Raw genomic sequence first — 21,870 nt, 5'->3', positions numbered from 1 at the left:
AACAACAGACCCCCTTACCCATCCCCTGCTCCCAGTGGAACCCCTTTCCTATCATTTTCCCCCACAATGGACCCCCTTTTCTATCCTTTACCCCCACAGTAGACACCCCTTCCCCATCACTTAGACTTGCTATAAAAGCATGAGATGTTACCCATCCTTTGCCCCCGCGGAGGACCCCATCCCCGCGGAGGACCCCATCTCCCTTGATACTATTGTCTGACATACAATATGGTTGATATCCTTAGGGAAGAAAACAGACACCTAGTACACAGGGACAAGTACCATTTCCAGGGCCATTCTGGTACCATTCCCAGGGCTATGCACCACCCCTGGGACAAACATGGCCTGAGACTGTTTATAGATTTTATTCTAGGAAAGTTATATGGCTGGTTTGATACTGGCTGATTCAGATCAGATTATTGTAATTGCAATAAAGAAGGTAATGATCAGAGCACAGATACTGGGACAACCACAACATGTAAGATAATCAATGGCCATATGTCACCTTCCTCCTCCTTCACAACATTGTCTGCACTTCTTGATCCTTACATCATTTTAACAACAAATTAGAAAGGCTCAGTAACTGGCTGGTGCCATCACAAGTTCGGCTGTATTCCAAACATTCTATCCATTTTGATAAATCTTGTACTGTGAGAATGGATGTTGGCCAATGGTGTTTTTTTATTAGACTCCAACTACAATTGGCACAACTATAAGGACCAGTGACCCTGTGAGTACATAAAAGACATACAACCATCCCTTAATACTGTTATTTCTAGACTAGTGTATATTAACCCCCCCCCACCCAACAGACACACACAAAGTTATCAAAAACCTTATACAAAACAACAGCATTAAAGCGGAAATCCTTGGAGATGGAAGTCAAACAGGGCACTTTATACCATGTTTGAATAGTTGCTTAGATCAACAGAAAATGGTGACTCTATATTTGTACAGAAATCTGGGTTCTTTCAAATTTAACACAATATATTTCATAAAAAATCACTATATCGACGTCATCTGTTTACTGTAATAAGTCTCGTAGGAATTATATTATGGTAACTGGAAGAGAAAGACTACAAATAAATTACAGTGAACATGTTTATTTCTTGAAAATATATGTACAAGTCAGTGTAGTACTATTTACATTTTTGATGGCGGGAATACTTAGTACATTTATCTTCAGGCTAACATAACTGTTATTCTTGATGATATGGCAGGTATAAAGAAATCGTTGTGCATACCTGATAGCTCAGCACGACCTCTGATTACCTTTACCATGTGATAAGGGTCATCACAGGACCTTTGTATGACCCCTAGCTGTTTATCCCACCAACAATGCTAGTATATGTATTAATGCTTTGTCAATATTACTACAGCTTTGTGATTTAAAATAATCTATCCTTAAACAAAGGATTAAGTGAAATCATTTTAAAGCACCTTAAGGCTTTGTTTAAACATTTACTGTTGTACTGTATCAAAACTGACTTCTTAAATTGTACGAAAATACTGCTAATTATGTTGAGCTAACGAGATCATTTATATACTACATTTATTCTCAAAAGGATATGAAAAAGGAAAGAGGAAATAAATTCAAAATTGCATTATACCAAATCAAGTCATTTCCATAGAATTTACATAAGTTGTCATTTTTAAATCATCTACTATCGAAATATTTTAATCAACATCAATTTATTCATTCAAACATTTTCAAGCTGAATATTTCGATTCAAACATTTTCCTTCCTCTCGAATATGGAGCGAATAAAGTCTGGGATGATTTATACATTTGACAGAGTAAGTTGTGCTCACCCCGATAAATTGAACAGTTTATTTGATCTGTATCTGGTAGGACGAGTTTAAATTGTTAGGCAATATTGATGAGCCTCATTATGCACCAGTGTATGGATTCCTGAGAGTGCACTGAAGGAACATGTGCAATATTTGACAACTGTATAGTCTGCCACTGTAGGCCTGCTGAACATGTGTTGGATCTATATCACCTACTCTACAGTATATATCACTGTTGTATAATACTTAACGGCCCTCTTGTATTGATATGAGATACTGTTATAGTGTTGTTTTGTTGAGAAGAGTTGGTACATGTATGGACGACCTGAACCTTCATTCAGGTCACAGGGATGGCAATTAACGAAAGTCAAGGTTAAGCATCTGAACAAACTTTGCAGGCCTTCATCTCGGCACGCTATATATCATAAATATCATGGTAATTGAAAAGTTGTATAAGTATTTTACTAATTTTAGATAATCTGACATTTGTGACTGGGAATGAAAGTCAAACTTAAGATCATTTGAACAATATTATTATTTGTAATTCTTTATCACAGCATTGCAGCACACTAACAACATCTCAATACCAAATCAAGTCTCCAAGCCTGCTGGTTATGGAGAAGAAGTCATTTGGAGAGAAAAGTTATCATCAGACTGACTGTCAGACAAAAAGATGGATGGACAACTGATGAAGCACTGTGGCAAAAAGCTTACCTGCTCATTATCAAGAGAGCCAAGAATGAGTGGTCAAACTGACGACAAAAATAAGAAATTTATTGTCAGAACCAAGTTAACTACAAGGGGTATGCATTTGGTGCAGTAGTGGTTTACTGGGGATGTATAGATAGCGCTAATGCATGGTCTACTGGGGATGTATAGTGCCAATGTATGGTCTACTGGGGATTTAAAGTGCCAATTTATGGTCTACTGGGGACTCATATTGTGACCATGTATGGTCTACTGGGGATGTATAGTGCCAATGTATGGTCTACTGGGGATGTAAAGTGCCAATGTATGGTCTACTGGGGATGTATAGTGCCAATTTAATGTATTGTCTACTGGGGATGTATACTGCGAATGTATTGTCTACAGGGGTTGTATGGTGTCAATGTATGGTCTACTGGGGATGTATAGTGCCAATGTATGGTCTACTGTGGATGTATATTGTGACCATGTATGGTCTACTGGGGATGTATAGTGCCAATGCATGGTCTACTGGGGATTTATGGTAACAATGTATGGTCTACGGGGGATGTATAGTGCCACTGTATGGTCTACCGGGGATGTATAGTGCCACTGTATGGTCTACCGTGGATGTATATTGTGACTATGTATGGTCTACTGGGGATGTATAGTGCCACTGTATGGTCTACTGGGGATGTATAGTACCAATGTATGGTCTACTGGGGATGTACAGTACCAATGTATGGTCTACTGGGGATGTATAGTACCAATGTATGGTCTACTGGGGATGTACAGTACCAATGTATGGTCTACAGGGGATGTATAGTACCAATGTATGGTCTACTGGGGATGTATAGTGCCAATGTATAGTCTACTGGGGATGCAAGTGCCAATGTATGGTCTACAGGGGATGTATAGTACCAATGTATGGTCTACTGGGGATGTACAGTACCAATGTATGGTCTACTGGGGATGTACAGTACCAATGTATGGTCTACTGGGGATGTATAGTGCCAATGTATAGTCTACTGGGGATGTAAGTGCCAATGCATGGTCTACTGGGGATGTATAGTACCAATGTATGGTCTACTGGGGATGTATAGTACCAATGTATGGTCTACTGGGGATGTATAGTGCCAATGTATGGTCTACTGGGGATGTAAGTACCAATGTATGGTCTACTGGGGATGTATAGTGCCAATGTATGGTCTACTGGGGATGTATAGTACCAATGTATGGTCTACTGGGGATGTATAGTGCCAATGTATGGTCTACTGGGGATGTATAGTACCAATGTATGGTCTACTGGGGATGTATAGTGCCAATGTATAGTCTACTGGGGATGCAAGTGCCAATGCATGGTCTACTGGGGATGTATAGTGCCAATGTATGGTCTACTGGGGATGTATAGTACCAATGTATGGTCTACTGGGGATGTATAGTGCCAATGTATGGTCTACTGGGGATGTATAGTGCCAATGTATGGTCTACTGGGGATGTATAGTACCAATGTATGGTCTACTGGGGATGTACAGTACCAATGTATGGTCTACTGGGGATGTACAGTACCAATGTATGGTCTACTGGGGATGTACAGTACCAATGTATGGTCTACTGGGGATGTACAGTACCAATGTATGGTCTACTGGGGATGTACAGTACCAATGTATGGTCTACTGGGGATGTACAGTACCAATGTATGGTCTACTGGGGATGTACAGTACCAATGTATGGTCTACTGGGGATGTACAGTACCAATGTATGGTCTACTGGGGATGTCAGTACCAATGTATGGTCTACTGGGGATGTATAGTGCCAATGTATGGTCTAACTGGGGATGTATAGTGCCAATGTATGGTCTACTGGGGATGTATAGTACCAATGTATGGTCTACTGGGGATGTATAGTACCAATGTATGGTCTACTGGGGATGTACAGTACCAATGTATGGTCTACTGGGGATGTATAGTGCCAATGCATGGTCTACTGGGGATGTATATGTGCCAATGTTTGGTCTACTGGGGATGTATAGTGCCAATGTATGGTCTACTGGGGATGTATAGTGCCAATGTATATGGTCTACTGGGGATGTATAGTGCCAATGTATGGTCTACTGGGGATGTATAGTGCCAATGCATGGTCTACTGGGGATGTATAGTGCCAATGTATGGTCTACTGGGGATGTATAGTGCCAATGCATGGTCTACTGGGGATGTATATTGTGACTATGTATGGTCTACTGGGGATGTATATTGTGACAATGTATGGTCTACTGGGGATGTATAGTGCCAATGCATGGTCTACAGGGGATGTATGGTGACAGTTTGTGAGTGTTAATTTTAGGAATGAATATGAGATCTACATTAACAGCTGAAATGAATTAATAAGTGTGCAACAGTAATATCAGTTTTGTGTGAACAAACAAAGAAATTCCGAACACATGAAACTGAAAGGTGAATAAAACATCACTAGGTCCAAGGCTGGTTCATATCAGTGATGTTATGAATATTAATGAGTAAAATATGAATTAACAAAGAATAATGAAATTAATCATGAGCAGACAATGACAAGGCCAGATATATAGATTACATAAACAATTAACAAATAACAATAGGATGAAAACAACTTGACAAAGGTTAAGCAGAAGGAACCAGATCGCAATTCTTCACATTTTTTTTCCTTAACTAAACCAGAATACTGAATATGAAATTACAGAAAATCTTTCAACACATTATTCTTATTTTACAGACAAGATTTCAGTAAAACTAGATTATGTGTGTGGCATTGACCTTTGAACTCCAGCTCGGAAAAAAAAATTCAAATGATAAATAGTGAATGAAAAAAAGTCTCCGAATTTGAATTGCTGTCTGGTGTTGTATAGGAGAGGCGTATAATGGAGAAAGACTAAGGATAGGGAACCCAATGATCGCAGCAGCTGTAAAACCATCAGTAACAACAGCGACCGCTCTCTCATATATAAACAGGCAAAGTCAGTACAATACGGAATATCATGACACAATATTATAATAATGCATGGTCAGTATCGGACAACAGGCATGTCATCGATCTAATCAAATACACTAAAAGGTTATCATGTCTAAAAATAGCCAACATACTCTGCAAGTTGAGTAGCTGTCATGCAGATTGACGCGCATTTTCAATTAACAGTGAAACCTGTGTAACAGGACCTTATCTCCAAAATACTGCCTCTGTTTACCCGTAATTCTGTCTGGCTGGCTTCATCAGAAGGGAACTTTCTGGGGAACGGTCTAATCAATTTTAATGTTTTACCTACAAGTTATAGTAAGGGAGTGGAGTATAATAAACCACAGACCTGTACAGCCTATGTGTTCCACACATTTGTAAATGTAATATAGCATTCACATTCTACCAATACTAATTTCAAACTACTAAACAATGAAATCTTGATTACAGTAATCACATTGTACATTCAACTGTACAAAAGCTTTGGTCAACATCAAATTTGTAATGAATGTGGAAAAGTTTTGAATTCGTTTTCTCAAAGGAGTTCTGTGTTTGTTTAGAAAAACCGAATTGCATAGTCTTCAATTTCAACAAATAACTATACCATCCAAAATATATATAATAAAATAATGATTTTTATCAATAAGTATACTATACATTTTTTATGATTTGGTAGATCTAAACAAAGAGCTTAGTACAATTTTTATTCTGAACTAAATCTAAATATCATTCCCAGTAACCTGCCAATAATCTGGGGCTTGTATTCCAACGCTTTGGCAAGAACTGTCCGTTAAACACAGGTTTCACTGTATATACAGAATATATGTTACAGCATGTCCTCACAATATCGACACATCGGTCACTACATGGACAGAGAAAATGCATCAACTGTTACCAAATAGACAGCCCAGAATCTTTCCTCCGAGGAGACCTGTTTAAAGAGTAATTTTTATCATGAATTAATAGTTTTTTCTTATCTAGAAATGTGTCCATATTTATTCAAAAGAAAAGATACAGTACATTGAAGAAACAATGTCACTAATATAAAACAAATTCAGCTCAACCAAAGTTCAAAAAGACGGTATCCAAATTGTTTTCTGATTCTATGAAATTGTAGCAGTAAAAACAGTTTGTATATGACTAACTTCTAGGATATTTGATTGATCAACAACAGTCCCCATATAACAGTTAATTGAGTGAGATGATATTCCACCATATTGCAGATAAAACATGACCAATCAGAACACCTCATCACTCACAGCAATTTTCATTGGTGCAATGATTTGAGTAAGTCATGTGATGATAAGCATAGGTAGGTCATATGATAGAATATAGCGCCATGTTTGTACATTCACAGTGACTATTTGGTCAATGAGTTATATAACTGATGAAAGGTCCAGATTGACTGAAGGCAAGATGGTCCTAAGTGCTGAAATAAACATTATACAATACACAATATAATGATGTATTTCCATGCCTTTATGAGCTTTGACAACTGGACTATTTGTGTGGCTCCCTATAGGCCAGTGATTGGACACAGACTGTGTGTGTGGCTCCCTATAGGCCGGTGATTTGACACAGACTGTGTGTGTGGCTCCCTATAGGTCGGTGATTTGACACAGACTGTGTGTGTGGCTCCCTATAGGTCGGTGATTTGACACAGACTGTGTGTGTGGCTCCCTATAGGCCGGTGATTTGACACAGACTGTGTGTGTGGCTCCCTAAAGGCCAGCGATTGGACATGGGCTGTGTGTGTGGCTCCCTATAGGCCAGTGATTGGACACAGACATGTGTGTGGCTCCCTATAGGTCGGTGATTGGACACAGACTGTGTGTGTGGCTCCCTATAGGCCAGCGATTGGACATGGGCTGTGTGTGTGGCTCCCTATAGGCCATGATTGGACATGATTGGGCTAGCTGTATGGATCCAGACAGCACAATACATATACCGTATTTATTGGGCTTGCCATGTCACAGTGTCTGCAATCTCATTAACAACTACTACATGACTGTGTCTATCTATGTTTCTAAGGGTTTCATTTTTGGACTAGAGGAGTTGGGAATTTTCCAGCCTTGATTGATGTTATTTTTATTGCTTATTCATATTTATTTCACATAAAAAGATTTGAAATATGCATGGGCCAAATTAGTTCCGAGATACATACATCAACAAACTTCCCTCCTCTATGAAAGCTAGTGTAGTGCAAGGTCATCAATTGAATAATAAAATTTGAGTTATTTGTTATCATTATTATTATTCCTTATCAATTGATAATAGAATACTCTAAGTTAAATAATACTTTTATCTCTGTTGCTGAATCATTTTAAGGTTTAGATGTAATGGGTCAAAGAAATAATCCTATTACATATAACACATCTGTTATATACAGCAGCTGTGTGACCTAACACATCTGGCTCTTAGTTCTATCCCACACATTTCTTACTGTCTTCAATGCTCTAATGATAATTGTCTCACACGTTTTAATCTATACCTGTCACCTATCTATTGTACTGCCTACCACCAATTCCTTCAAGTCAGAACTGAAATCAATGATGAAACAGTCCCCGACACCTTCCTAACAATAAATACTGTATAATAAACTACACAGAACCTTAAACCATCTTAATGTCTACAGAATTAGAAGCACAAGTGTCCATGGTGACCAAAAATAGCTCTTAGCTGCATTACAGCACATTGCCACACTAAGCCCAAATCAATAATATCTAACCTGACATATAAGTGGATTCACAGCAACATTTACCAATGTTGGGGTCTAAGATAAAAGTCAGGGATCCCATCAACATATACCAATGTCGGGGTCTTAGATAAAAAGTCAGGGACCCCATCAACATATACCAATGTTGGGGTCTAGGGTAAAAGTCGGGGATCCGATCAACATATACCAATGTTGGGGTCTAGGGTAAAAGTCAGGGATCCCACCAACATATACCAATGTTGGGGTCTAAGATAAAAGTCAGGGATCCCACCAACATATACCAAAGTTGGGGTCTAGGGTAAAAGTCAGGGATCCCACCAACATATACCAATGTTGGGGTCTAAGATAAAAGTCAGGGATCCCATCAACATATACCAATGTTGGGGTCTAGGGTAAAAGTCAGGGATCCAATCAACATATACCAATGTTGAGGTCTAGGGTAAAAGTCAGGGATTCCACCAACATATACCAATGTTGGGGTCTAAGTGGATAAAAGTCAGGGATAGAATTTCCACCAACATATACCAATGTTGGGGTCTAAGATAAAAGTCAGGGATCCCATCAATATATACCAATGTTGGGGTCTAGGGTAAAAGTCAGGGATCCCACCAACATATACCAATGTTGGGGTCTAAGATAAAAGTCAGGAATCCCATCAACATATACCAATGTTGGGGTCTAGGGTAAAAGTCAGGGATCCCATCAACATATACCAATGTTGGGGTCTAGGGTAAAAGTCAGGGATCCCATCAACATATACCAATGTTGGGGTCTAGGGTAAAAGTCAGGGATCCAACCAACATATACCAATGTTGGGGTCTAGGAAAAGTCAGGGATCCACCAACATATACCAATGTTGGGGTCTAAAAAAAGTCAGGGATCCCACCAACATATACCAATGTTGTGGTCTAAGATAAAAGTCAGGGATCCCACCAACATATACCAATGTTGTGGTCTAAGATAAAAGTCAGGGATCCCACCAACATATACCAATGTTGGGGTCTAGGGTAAAAGTCAGGGATCCAACCAACATATACCATGTCGTCAGGGATCCACCAACATATACCAATGTTGGGGTCTAGGGTAAAAGTCAGGGATCCAACCAACATATACCAATGTTGGGGTCTAAGATAAAAGTCAGGGATCCCATCAACATATACCAATGTTGTGGTCTAAGATAAAAGTCAGGGATCCCATCAACATATACCAATGTTGGAGTCTAGGGTAAAAGTCAGGGATCCCACCAACATATACCAATGTTGGGGTCTAGGGTAAAAGTCAGGGATCCAACCAACATATACCAATGTTGGGGTCTAGGGTAAAAGTCAGGGATCCCACCAACATATACCAATGTTGTGGTCTAAGATAAAAGTCAGGGATCCCACCAACATATACCAATGTTGTGGTCTAAGATAAAAGTCAGGGATCCCATCAACATATACCAATGTTGGGGTCTAGGGTTAAAGTCAGGGATCCAATCAACATATACCAATGTTGGGGTCTAAGATAAAAGTCAGGGATCCCATCAACATATACCAATGTTGTGGTCTAGGGTAAAAGTCAGGGATCCCATCAACATATACCAATGTTGGGGTCTAAAATAAAAGTCAGGGATCCCATCAACATATACCAATGTTGGGGTCTAGGGTAAAAGTCAGGGATCCAATCAACATATATAGTAAAACCCCTCTAACTTGAACCCGGATTCCTCTAATACCCCCTATTCGTCGAACTGGTCGTACGGTCCCGACCGTGTCCCTATATAATCTATGTAACAAAACCCCGGATAGCTCGAACAGCTATTCGTCGAATACCCCTTATTCCTCGAACAGAAATATATCACTGTTTGAGCAAATACATAGTATGTACCCATGCATTCGTCGAACAGGTGTTCGGCCCTTGATAATTGTTTACCTGTGTCACACCTGACTGCACCGACCGTCACGGATAATAGCTCACGACCTGTGTTTATACAAGTGTCGTATCAAGTCTTTCGGTAATTAATGGATTAACAGTGTCAGTATTACCTACCTTCACGATCGCCAGTCGTTGTTTGATGCAAACTTTATTTGAATATTTCAGAAAAGGCATTAAATAATAGATGTCTCTCTCGTAATAATCTTCGCTTAAATACGAAAATACGGAAGATGTCGATTCGTGTTAAATAGAAAGTACACATTGTGAAATGACAAAAGAATTGGAAGAAATCGCTGACGTCCGACTTCCTGTATAAGTTCAATATTTTTTTTTTAAATTTCTGTGTTCTTTTTCCAAAAGACATAAACGATACCAAAATTTGATAGTGCTAAGTACAAATCACATTGACCCATGTTCGATTTTATCAGTGCGTTCCGTACGTATCTTTCCCCGCATATTGTATTTTCGTAACTTTCTTCGTGAACACGTGTAACCTAACGCTTTTACAAGGTAGACATAGGTATCGTTGTTTGTTCGTAACTATGCTGGTTAATAACTTTATAGTGTGTATTTATTTTGTAAATGTGTTAAATGATTTTTGTTAATTAAATCATCGAAATTGTACACATTGCCTGTTTTAACCAATATGGTACCACATTTGACGATCGTTTACATTTGATTTACTTTGTCGTCAGTATTTTCAAACCCTCATTTTATGTAATACATATTTTTTTCAACTTGATATTGCTATCAAAAACACTTTCATAAAAAATCCAAAATGCTGAAATTACGGTAATTAAAATGTCATTGCAATGTATTGTTTGTCTTAGGGAGACCGGACATTTTGACTGTCAACGGTCGATCATGACCAACCTCAGATGAGTCGAATACCCTGTATTCCTCGAATTATTGATATGGTCCCCTGCTGTTCGAGTTATAGGGGTTTTACTGTACCAATGTTGGGGTCTAAGATAAAAGTCAAGGATCCCATCAACATATACCAATGTTGGGGTCTAAGATAAAAGTCAGGGATCCCATCAACATATACCAATGTTGGGGTCTAGGGTAAAAGTCAGGGATCCCATCAACATATACCAATGTTGGGGTCTAGGGTAAAAGTCAGGGATCCCACCAACATATACCAATGTTGGGGTCTAAGATAAAAGTCAGGGATCCCATCAACATATACCAATGTTGGGGTCTAGGGTAAAAGTCAGGGATCCCATCAACATATACCAATGTTGGGGTCTAGGGTAAAAGTCAGGGATCCCATCAACATATACCAATGTTGGGGTCTAGGGTAAAAGTCAGGGATCCCATCAACATATACCAATGTTGGGGTCTAGGGTAAAAGTCAGGGATCCAATCAACATATACCAATGTTGGGGTCTAGGGTAAAAGTCAGGGATCCAATCAACATATACCAATGTTGGGGTCTAGGGTAAAAGTCAGGGATCCCATCAACATATACCAATGTTGGGGTCTAGGGTAAAAGTCAGGGATCCCATCAACATATACCAATGTTGGGGTCTAGGGTAAAAGTCAGGGATCCCATCAACATATACCAATGTTGGGGTCTAGGGTAAAAGTCAGGGATCCCACCAACATATACCAATGTTGGGGTCTAAGATAAAAGTCAGGGATCCCATCAACATATACCAATGTTGGGGTCTAGGGTAAAAGTCAGGGATCCAATCAACATATACCAATGTTGGGGTCTAGGGTAAAAGTCAGGGAAAGTCAGGGATCCCACCAACATATACCAATGTTGGGGTCTAGGGTCAAAGTCAGGGATCCCACCAACATATACCAATGAAATGTTGGGGTCTAAGAAAAGAGTATACCAATGAAATGTTGGGGTCTTAGAAAAGGGTATACCAATGAAATGTTGGGGTCTAAGAAAAGGGTATACCAATGAAATGTTGGGGTCTAAGAAAAGGGTATACCAATGAAATGTTGGGGTCTAAGAAAAGGGTATACCAATGAAATGTTGGGGTCTAAGAAAAGGGTATACCAATGAAATGTTGGGATCTAAGAAAATGGTATACCAATGAATTGTTGGGGTCTAAGAAAAAGGGTATACCAATGAAATGTTGGGGTCTAAGAAAAGGGTATACCAATGAAATGTTGGGGTCTAAGAAAAGGGTATACCAATGAAATGTTGGGGTCTAAGAAAAGGGTATACCAATGAAATGTTGGGGTCTAAGAAAAGGGTATACCAATGAAATGTTGGGGTCTAAGAAAAGGGTATACCAATGAAGTGTTGGGATCTAAGAAAATGGTATACCAATGAAATGTTGGGGTCTAAGAAAAGGGTATACCAATGAAATGTTGGGGTCTAAGAAAAGGGTATACCAATGAAGTGTTGGGGTCTAAGAAAAGGGTATACCAATGAAGTGTTTGGGTATAAGAAAAGGGTATACCAATGAAGTGTTTTGGTCTAAGAAAAGGGTTTACCAATTAAATGTTGGGGTCTAAGAAAAGGGTATACCAATGAAGTGTTGGGGTCTAAGAAAATGGTATTACAATGAAATGTTGGGGTCTAAGAAAAGGGTATACCAATGAAGTGTTGGGGTCTAGGATAACCAGGTAAATAACTGACATTTTGCTTTTAAACAGAATACACGATTAATATCTTACAATACAAGGTTTATTTTTATTTCGACACAGAAAGCTGAAATGACAAGGCTGTGCTTTCCTAAATCTTGCATCAAAATAAAATTTTGTATTAGAAGACACTAAACATGTATTCTCTATATAATCATATAATATCCAATGTCACCTTATACAGGAAAAGCTGTGTCTGATTAAAAACAACATCAGTTTTCAATCTTAATACATGTACGTCTAATTTGTCGAACTCTCATGAATTACATAAGTAACTCTTAAAAGTTACATTTCATGTGCATTATTGCAGACTTTTATTTTATTATATGAATAGTTTATTACTATTAAATTTTTATATATAACACTAAATAAATAAATAAAAGGTGATTTACATGGTAAAAGTTGTGCTAAATTAGGCATGTTTTGTTGAGAGAATGGGCCTGATTGTCATCTGTTACCTGTGTTTTAATATGTTATACAGGTAAACCAAGGAAACGCTGCGAGTGCTATCTTATCCTGTCTATGACTCACATCAACCATTCAAAGCTCTAGCTTCCTTAAGAAAAAAAATATCTGATTTTTGTCGGTGATCAAGTCAACAGGTAGCTAGCTAGGAACTAAGCATTAGCCAATCTCTCAAGGCCATTTTGTAAAATAAATGAGTCACCATAAATCGTGAAAGTGCATAATGTCCCCAAAAAACAAGATTGTTGTTCGTATGTTGTATATCCATGATATGATTTGATTTCAGAGTATTCTATTGTGCAATTCTTTAGATAATGGTAATCAGGTAACAGGCAAAGTCTATACAAGTCCTGTCCCAAATGAATCCTATTCACGTACATGGAAATAACTATACTGCTAAAACAAATAAAACCCCATATTGTAGAATCAAGTATCAATAAGCAGATATTGATTTTGATGTTGGCAGAAGACTTGCCTCCGAGAGCTCCTGTAATTAAAACACATTTCTGACATAAAAATACTCATCACCCTGGACATGAGATTTCCAAAGCTCACCTTAGGCTATTTTGTCTGTCAACTTCTAATTTAATTTTTATCACTGATTGGATACTAAATGATTACTTTATATTTGAGTTAAGAAAATAATGTGGCTTGTGTTTCAGTGAAATTAAAAAAAAATATATTATTACAAAAGTAACACAATACATTTCATTAACTTAATGTCCAGGCTCTGGTTATGCAAGAACTGGCAAACAAGTTTTGTGTTTGATTTGAAACAAAGACACACATAATTTGGGATTCCAAAACAATGAAATGAGAGGGATAACTCAGTGTAACAGCATCACCTATGTTTGATGAAAATGAGCTAGCATGCTGTGCTCAGAGATGTCAGGATTTGTTTTTGCTCTTGTTAGTCCTGTTTTTAAAGCTAGGAAAAGATAACTGTAAACAGATCAGTGTAAATACATGTTGCCATCTTTACGAATTCCATCGTTTTATCTCATACAAATCATATCTCAGAAATTTGAAATAATATTTTTCAGTAAAGTGGGCCCAATTTTACTAACATTCCTATTTAAGGAATTCCTTAACTTAAAATTTACCATAGAAAAGCATTTCATGTTTTAAGGAAGGCTCCTTAACTTAAGAAGTTTTCCTTAACTTGTGTATAATGTTTTCGTATGGGGAATTTTGTATTAAGGAATTCCTTAAGGAATATTTGTGAAACTGAGCCATGTTCCAAAGATATGTTTCATGCTAATAAGTATTGGTCTTCATAGAGCTCTGTATTGTAATTAGGTCTACTTATTTATTTAGACTTTTTTTTACACTTTTCGTTAGAAACAAACAAATGGACAATTCAAATTGAGGAAGGAAAACGGTTTACGAAACGGGATCCAAACTTACTCCTCAGGCAGGTTAGCTGCATCATCCTCTTGGCCAGGGACGTCGATGTGAATGAATGCTGCCCGTCGCACCACTTCTTCCATAGAATTGTGGGAAAGGAACCCATTCCACATTGTGTCTGCCAATACAAACATCATACTCCACAGTTCACTAACCATTAATACAGGACCACTAGTTTAACTTCTACAGATAACACAAATCACTATTTTACTAACTATAGTCTGAAAAATTTACAGGAAACTTTTCCTCACATCGGAAATGTACAAACATTTTGTATCAATAACTATGCATCAACATGAGGGGGAGACAACCTACTTGGAAGTGCTGTTGGATCTAAAATCCACTCCATATAGGGTATAAAGTATTGTTTTATTAACAGTAGGCAACACCATTAGTTCAGAATTGATACCCAACAACATTTGTTATAATCTAGCTGCTACTCACGGTTGCATCCTAAGTCATGCACTGTAAGGACCACAAAGTGACTTTGTTTTAGATTTCCCTGAAGAAACAAAATAACATCATCATTAATACATGAGGTGTTTGTGTGCTCACTAAAATAATAAATGTAGAAGTATTGCCATCAGCACACAAAAACAAACTGATCCTATCTCTGCTCGTCTGCCACCAAAAATTCAGTCTGTCTCAATTTTCTCATTAGTGGCATGGGGCTCCCAGACCCTCAAGCTGATTCAGTTTTATATATTAAAGTTAACAGCATAGATTAGATCTTTTAAATGGTCTCATTGGTAAAGAATCACCCAAAATGCCTATGCTTTGATTCATTTTTTTTTAAATGTGGACTTTGGTTAATATATTAAAGATAACTATAAAAGATAAAGATATGCAAAAGTTTTGAATTGACTGAAGTCCGCTTTGGACATGAGTTTACTTTGCAAAATTGTGCTTGACATTTTCAGTTTTAATAAGATTCTATGATTAATAACTGAAACTGGGAGGATAATTTTTTGTTTGGTTGGTCAGTAATATTCTGCATTAGTGCTGGACACGTATTTGGGTTTTATTGACAATGCATCAATTGTACTTTCTATGGATTTATATTGAAAACACTAAATCTTATTTACATGCAGATACCAAACACATAGACTATTCCTCCTTGATATTGCAGGGTTACCATTACTGTCATTAATCAAACATTGTCCTGGAAATATCGAGGACAGAATATAGAAGACATAGATAACCCGTCCAAACCCATTCTATCTCACACAAAATCTGATACATGTAGTTACTAATCATTGAGTCATGCTTACTTTTCTATATTCTTTTTATATTATATTTATAATCAGTGACTTTTACAATTTACAGGAATATTCAAATGCAAATAAGATATTTTAAGAACCTATAGTTTTCATGACTTCTTCATCTCATTGCTGTGGATTGAGAATGAATGATATACCGTAACTATTTCCGCCCAGTTCCGGTAATCGCCGGAAACACATTGATTTATTTTGTAATTTCAAGGCTAATTGCTGTTTGATATGCTGTTACAATATATAATGAAATATTCATGGACAGTACAGTCTGGTGTAGAGGATATGTTATCCAATGTACCAGAAAATCATTGAATATAGTATAAATAAATGATTAAATGCAAAAATAAATCATAATATTTTAATCAAAATGAAATACATGAACATTAAGCCATGTACATCTCAGTATCATCTCCACAGTAACATTCCTTAGTTACAGTGATATACTGGACAGACTAAGCTAGTAGTATCATCAACCTTACATAACAAATCTCACCTTGACACCTGCACACCGAAAAGCAATAGTTATCATCAACCTTACATAACAAATCTCACCTTGACACCTGCACACCAAAAGGCAATAGTTATCATCAACATGAGATAACAAATCTTACCTTGACACCTGCACACCGAAAAGCAATAGTTATCATCAACCTTACATAACAAATCTCACCTTGACACCTGCACACCGAAAAGCTAGTAGTATCATCAACCTTACATAACAAATCTCACCTTGACACCTGCACACCGAAAAGCAATAGTTATCATCAACCTTACATAACAAATCTCACCTTGACACCTGCACACCAAAAGGCAATAGTTATCATCAACATGAGATCTGATACCTCTTAACACTATAAGGCATGGGGAGATACATGTATGTTGTGCCTATCCTATGATATGAGAGGGACTGGGAACTTGGCAAGGAGTAACCATGAAGATGTGTTGTTTTGATCTCAATACATTGTAAACTGATTCAGATTGGAAATACAAACATCATGCAAGGAAATGCATATATTGCATGCCTTATCACTGATACGGCTCACACCAAAACAACACCATAAGGAAAACACCTATCTGTCTGTTGTGACCCTGTCACATATCTTTGTTGACCTCATCAAAATGATTGGTGACACCGTCTGTCGGATAGACAGTGCCTAAGATAATTAAATGGTAATATCTGTATGATATAAGACCACAGAGGCCATACTTTAACCCAAATAAACATTTGCTAGTCAACTTAAACAATACATTTGACATTTAGTCAGGCCCTGTCTTACTATAGTATACAGTACAGAGTCCTGAGGAGTAACAGGGTCTATAAAAGTCAAGCATGATCTGGTGTCAACTTCAAATTAAGTATAGCCTATAGCAAAATGATCCATGGTCAACTTCAGTAGTCATAAAGATGGTCTTATACCCAACAGGGTGTCTAATAGGATTAGTTATCTTTAGCTGTTCATAATTTGTATATATGTCCTTTAAGACTGCACATTTAATAATAATAATTGACTTTGTTTTCATTCGATTGCACATTGAGTCGAAGACTGTGGTCGAACATATAAAATGTACAGTATTTACAGTAGTTTATTTCATGACTGTAATGATGGTATTGTTATACGTCTCCTTAATACACAAACACAACACTGGATATTTTAGTTGAATGTTTTAGTTATCCTACAAAGTTCCTAAATATTATCTAATCATCAATTTCAAAGTTTCCTAGTTTCTCTCCCGTCCTTGCTTTTTCTATGACTCTGTTTATCATAAAGACTACATCAAGGAACAATCTGAACCAACTAGAGAATTATTCCTTCTTTTGTACTGAACTTTAAAATTAATTCCAACTTTCTGAATACAACTGATTCCAAACATTTTTATTTGTGAAAATGGTATAGAGTAACCTCGATCGCTCAAGTCTATACTAAAACAATGGAAACTCCCTCCTATATCCAATGTGAAACCCCTCCTATACCAAGTATAGTAATGATTAGTCTATATAGAATGAGATTCTTGTTGTATTAATGGACGTCTGACCTCCTAAACCATCACCAGGTCATGATACCAGGGCTGGATTCTGTCTGTAACAAGCTCCCCACTTCACCTTGATACGATATCTTATCACAGACATATATAACATGGTGCAGTATTTCTTAGTACACAATATTAGTAAATTCTACTATACCAGCTTGTATGGTCATTCTTCAGGAATTCTGTCTAGGAGTATTGGTTTTATTGATCACAGAAAAAATGGTTGTTACAAGAAAGCCACTGTAAACAAGTAAAGGGTGTTGGTAACACATATAGCTATGTCAATAACAGATGTTTAAAAAACAGGCTGGATATAGGGCTGATCCAAGTAAGAGAGGAGGAAGTTTGGCTATCAGCCAGTCCGCACACAAAATGTAAACAAACTGTGTATTTATAAACAGCTAGTGGCTGCATCTCCAATGTAACATTAACATACCACCTATATGTTGATGTTTGTTGTGATGTGGGTTAGCCAAAAAAACACAACATTGCATCTATTTATAGAATCATTATAGAATCATTTTAACATGCATAGCTGTCATTTGGCTGCCATTTCATTTTAATTAAAATACTTCACTTATAACAAAGCAGCATGTTTACATGTCTGTGCCTATCATTCACATGATCTGTCAATCACAAAATTGTTATTAATTCTTACACCTTGTCTACATCGTACTAATTGCTAAGAATGATGATTACACTGTGCTAATTGCTCATATATCAAAAGTGATTGCCTACACTGTACCAAATGCTCACATTATTACTTTGTGTCATGTTTACACTGTACTCAACATCCATACATTGTGTCATGTCAACACTACATACTCAACATCCATACATTGTGTCATGTCTACATTGTACTAAACATCCATACATTGTGCCATGTCTACATTGTACTAAACATTCATTCATTGTGTCATGTCTACATTGTACAATACATTTAAACATTGTGTCATGTCTTCATTGTACTCAACATCCATACATTTTGTCATGTCAACACTACATACTAAACATCCCTACAATATGTCATGTCTACATTGTACTAAACATCCATACCTTGTGCCATGTCTACATTGTACTAAACATTCATTCATTGTGTCATGTCTACATTGTACTAAACATCCCTACATTGTGTCATGTCTACATTGTACTAAACATCCCTACAATATGTCATGTCTACATTGTATTAAACATCCCTACAATATGTCATGTCTACATTGTACTAAACATCCATACATTGTGTCATGTCTACATTGTACTAAACATTCATTCATTGTGTCATGTCTACATTGTACTAAACATCCATACATTGTGTCATGTCTACATTGTACTAAACATCCCTACATTGTGTCATGTCTACATTGTACTAAACATCCATACATTGTGTCATGTCTACATTGTACTAAACATCCCTACATTGTGTCATGTCTTCATTGTACTTAACATGCATACATTGTGTCATGTCTACATTGTACAAAACATTTATACATTGTGTCATGTCTACATTGTACTAAAAATCCATACATTGTGCCATGTCTTCATTGTACTAAACATCCATACATTGTGTCATGTCTACATTGTACAAAACATTTAATTTATTTATACATTGTGTCATGTCTACATTGTACTAAACATCCATACATTGTGTCATGTCTACATTGTACTTAACATCCATACATTGTGTCATGTCTTCATTGTACTAAACATATATACATTGTGTCATGTCTACATTGTACTAAACATCCCTACATTATGTCATGTCTACATTGTACTAAACATCCATACATTGTGTCATGTCTACATTGTACTTAACATCCATACATTGTGTCATGTCTACATTGTACTAAACATTTATACATTGTGTCATGTCTACATTGTACTAAACATCCATACATTGTGTCATGTCTACATTGTACAAAACATTTATACATTGTGTCATGTCTGCATTGTACAAAACATCCCTACAATATGTTATGTCTACATTGTACTAAACATCTATACATTGTGTAATGTCTACATTGTACTAAACATTCATACATTGTGCCATGTCTACATTGTACTTAACATCCATTTATTGTGTAATGTCTACATTGTACTAAACATCCATACCTTGTGTCATGTCTACATTGTACTAAACATCCATACATTGTGCCATGTCTACGTTGTACTAAACATCCATTTATTGTGTCATGTCAACATTACATACTCTATATCCCTACAATATGCCATGTCTACATTGTACTAAACATTTAAACATTGTGTCATGTCTACATTGTTCTAAAACATCCATTTATTGTGTCATGTCTACACTACATACTAAACATCCCTTCATTGTGTCATGTCTACATTGTGCAAAACATTTATCCATTCTGTCATGTCTACATTGTACTAAACATCCATACATTGTGTCATGTCAACATTGTACTAAACATCCATACATTGTGCCATGTCTACATTGTATTAAACATTCATTCATTGTGTCATGTCTACATTGTACAAAACATTTATCCATTCTGCCATGTCAACATCATACTAAACATCCATACATTGTGCCATATCTACATCGTACTAAACATCCATACATTGTGCCATGTCTACATTGTATTAAACATTCATTCATTGTGTCATCTCTAAATTGTACAAAACATCCCTACAATATAATATGTCTACATTGTACTAAACATCTATACATTGTGTAATGTCTACATTGTACTAAACATTCATACATTGTGCCATGTCTACCTTGTACTTAACATCCATTTATTGTGTAATGTCTACATTGTACTAAACATCCATACCTTGTGTCATGTCTACATTGTACTAAACATCCATACATTGTGCCATGTCTACGTTGTACTAAACATCCATTTATTGTGTCATGTCAACATTACATACTCTATATCCCTACAATATGCCATGTCTACATTGTACTAAACATTTAAACATTGTGTCATGTCTACATTGTTCTAAACATCCATTTATTGTGTCATGTCTACACTACATACTAAACATCCCTTCATTGTATCATGTCTGCATTGTACAAAACATTTATCCATTCTGTCATGTCTACATTGTACTAAACATCCATACATTGTGTCATGTCAACATTGTACTAAACATCCATACATTGTGCCATGTCTACATTGTATTAAACATTCATTCATTGTGTCATGTCTACATTGTACAAAACATTTATCCATTCTGTCATGTCTACATTGTACTAAACATCCATACATTGTGTCATGTCAACGTTGTACTAAACATCCATACATTGTGCCATGTCTACATTGTATTAAACATTCATTCATTGTGTCACGTCTACATTGTACAAAACATTTATCCATTCTGTCATGTCTACATTGTACTAAACATCCATACATTGTGTCATGTCAACATCATACTAAACATCCATACATTGTGTCATGTCAACATCATACTAAACATCCATACATTGTGCCATATCTACATCGTACTAAACATCCATACATTGTGCCATGTCTACATTGTATTAAACATTCATTCATTGTGTCATCTCTAAATTGTACAAAACATTTATCCATTCTGTCATGTCTACATTGTACTAAACATCCATACATTGTCATGTCTACATTGTACTAAACATCCATACATTGTGTCATGTCTACATTGTACTAAACATCCCTATATTGTGTCATGTCAACATTGTACTAAACATCCATATATTGTGTCATGTCTACATTGTACAAAACATTTATACATTGTGTCATGTCTTCATTGTACTAAACACCCATACATTTTGTCATGTCTGTATTGTATTTAACATCCATACATTGTGTCATGTCTACATTGTACTTAACATCCATACATTGTGTAATGTCTTCATTGAACTTAACATACATACATTGTGTCATGTCTACATTGTACTAAACATCCATACATTGTGTCATGTCTACATTGTACTAAACATCCATACATTGTGTCATGTCTACATTGTACTAAACATCCATACATTGTGTCA

The 21,870-nt window shown here is 36.7% G+C and overlaps 1 protein-coding gene across 1 annotated transcript in view; it reads right to left on the bottom strand.

Annotated features, from left to right (window-relative positions):
- Positions 1-21,870, bottom strand: part of LOC138335692 (uncharacterized protein ZK1073.1-like) — a 77,034-nt gene that overhangs the window by 41,575 nt on the left and 13,589 nt on the right. The window contains exons 4-6 of the mRNA XM_069284854.1: positions 15,016-15,073; positions 14,572-14,689; positions 6,355-6,390 (exon numbers count right to left, since the gene is read on the bottom strand). Of these exons, the coding sequence (XP_069140955.1) occupies positions 6,355-6,390; positions 14,572-14,689; positions 15,016-15,073 (212 nt within the window). The remainder of the gene's footprint in view (positions 1-6,354; positions 6,391-14,571; positions 14,690-15,015; positions 15,074-21,870) is intronic.

Source organism: Argopecten irradians, chromosome 11 (assembly GCF_041381155.1).
Source record: "Argopecten irradians isolate NY chromosome 11, Ai_NY, whole genome shotgun sequence".
NCBI classification, from domain to species: domain Eukaryota; kingdom Metazoa; phylum Mollusca; class Bivalvia; order Pectinida; family Pectinidae; genus Argopecten; species Argopecten irradians.
Note: the sequence above shows the minus strand (reverse complement) of the source record. Positions and strands in the feature narration are given on the sequence as shown.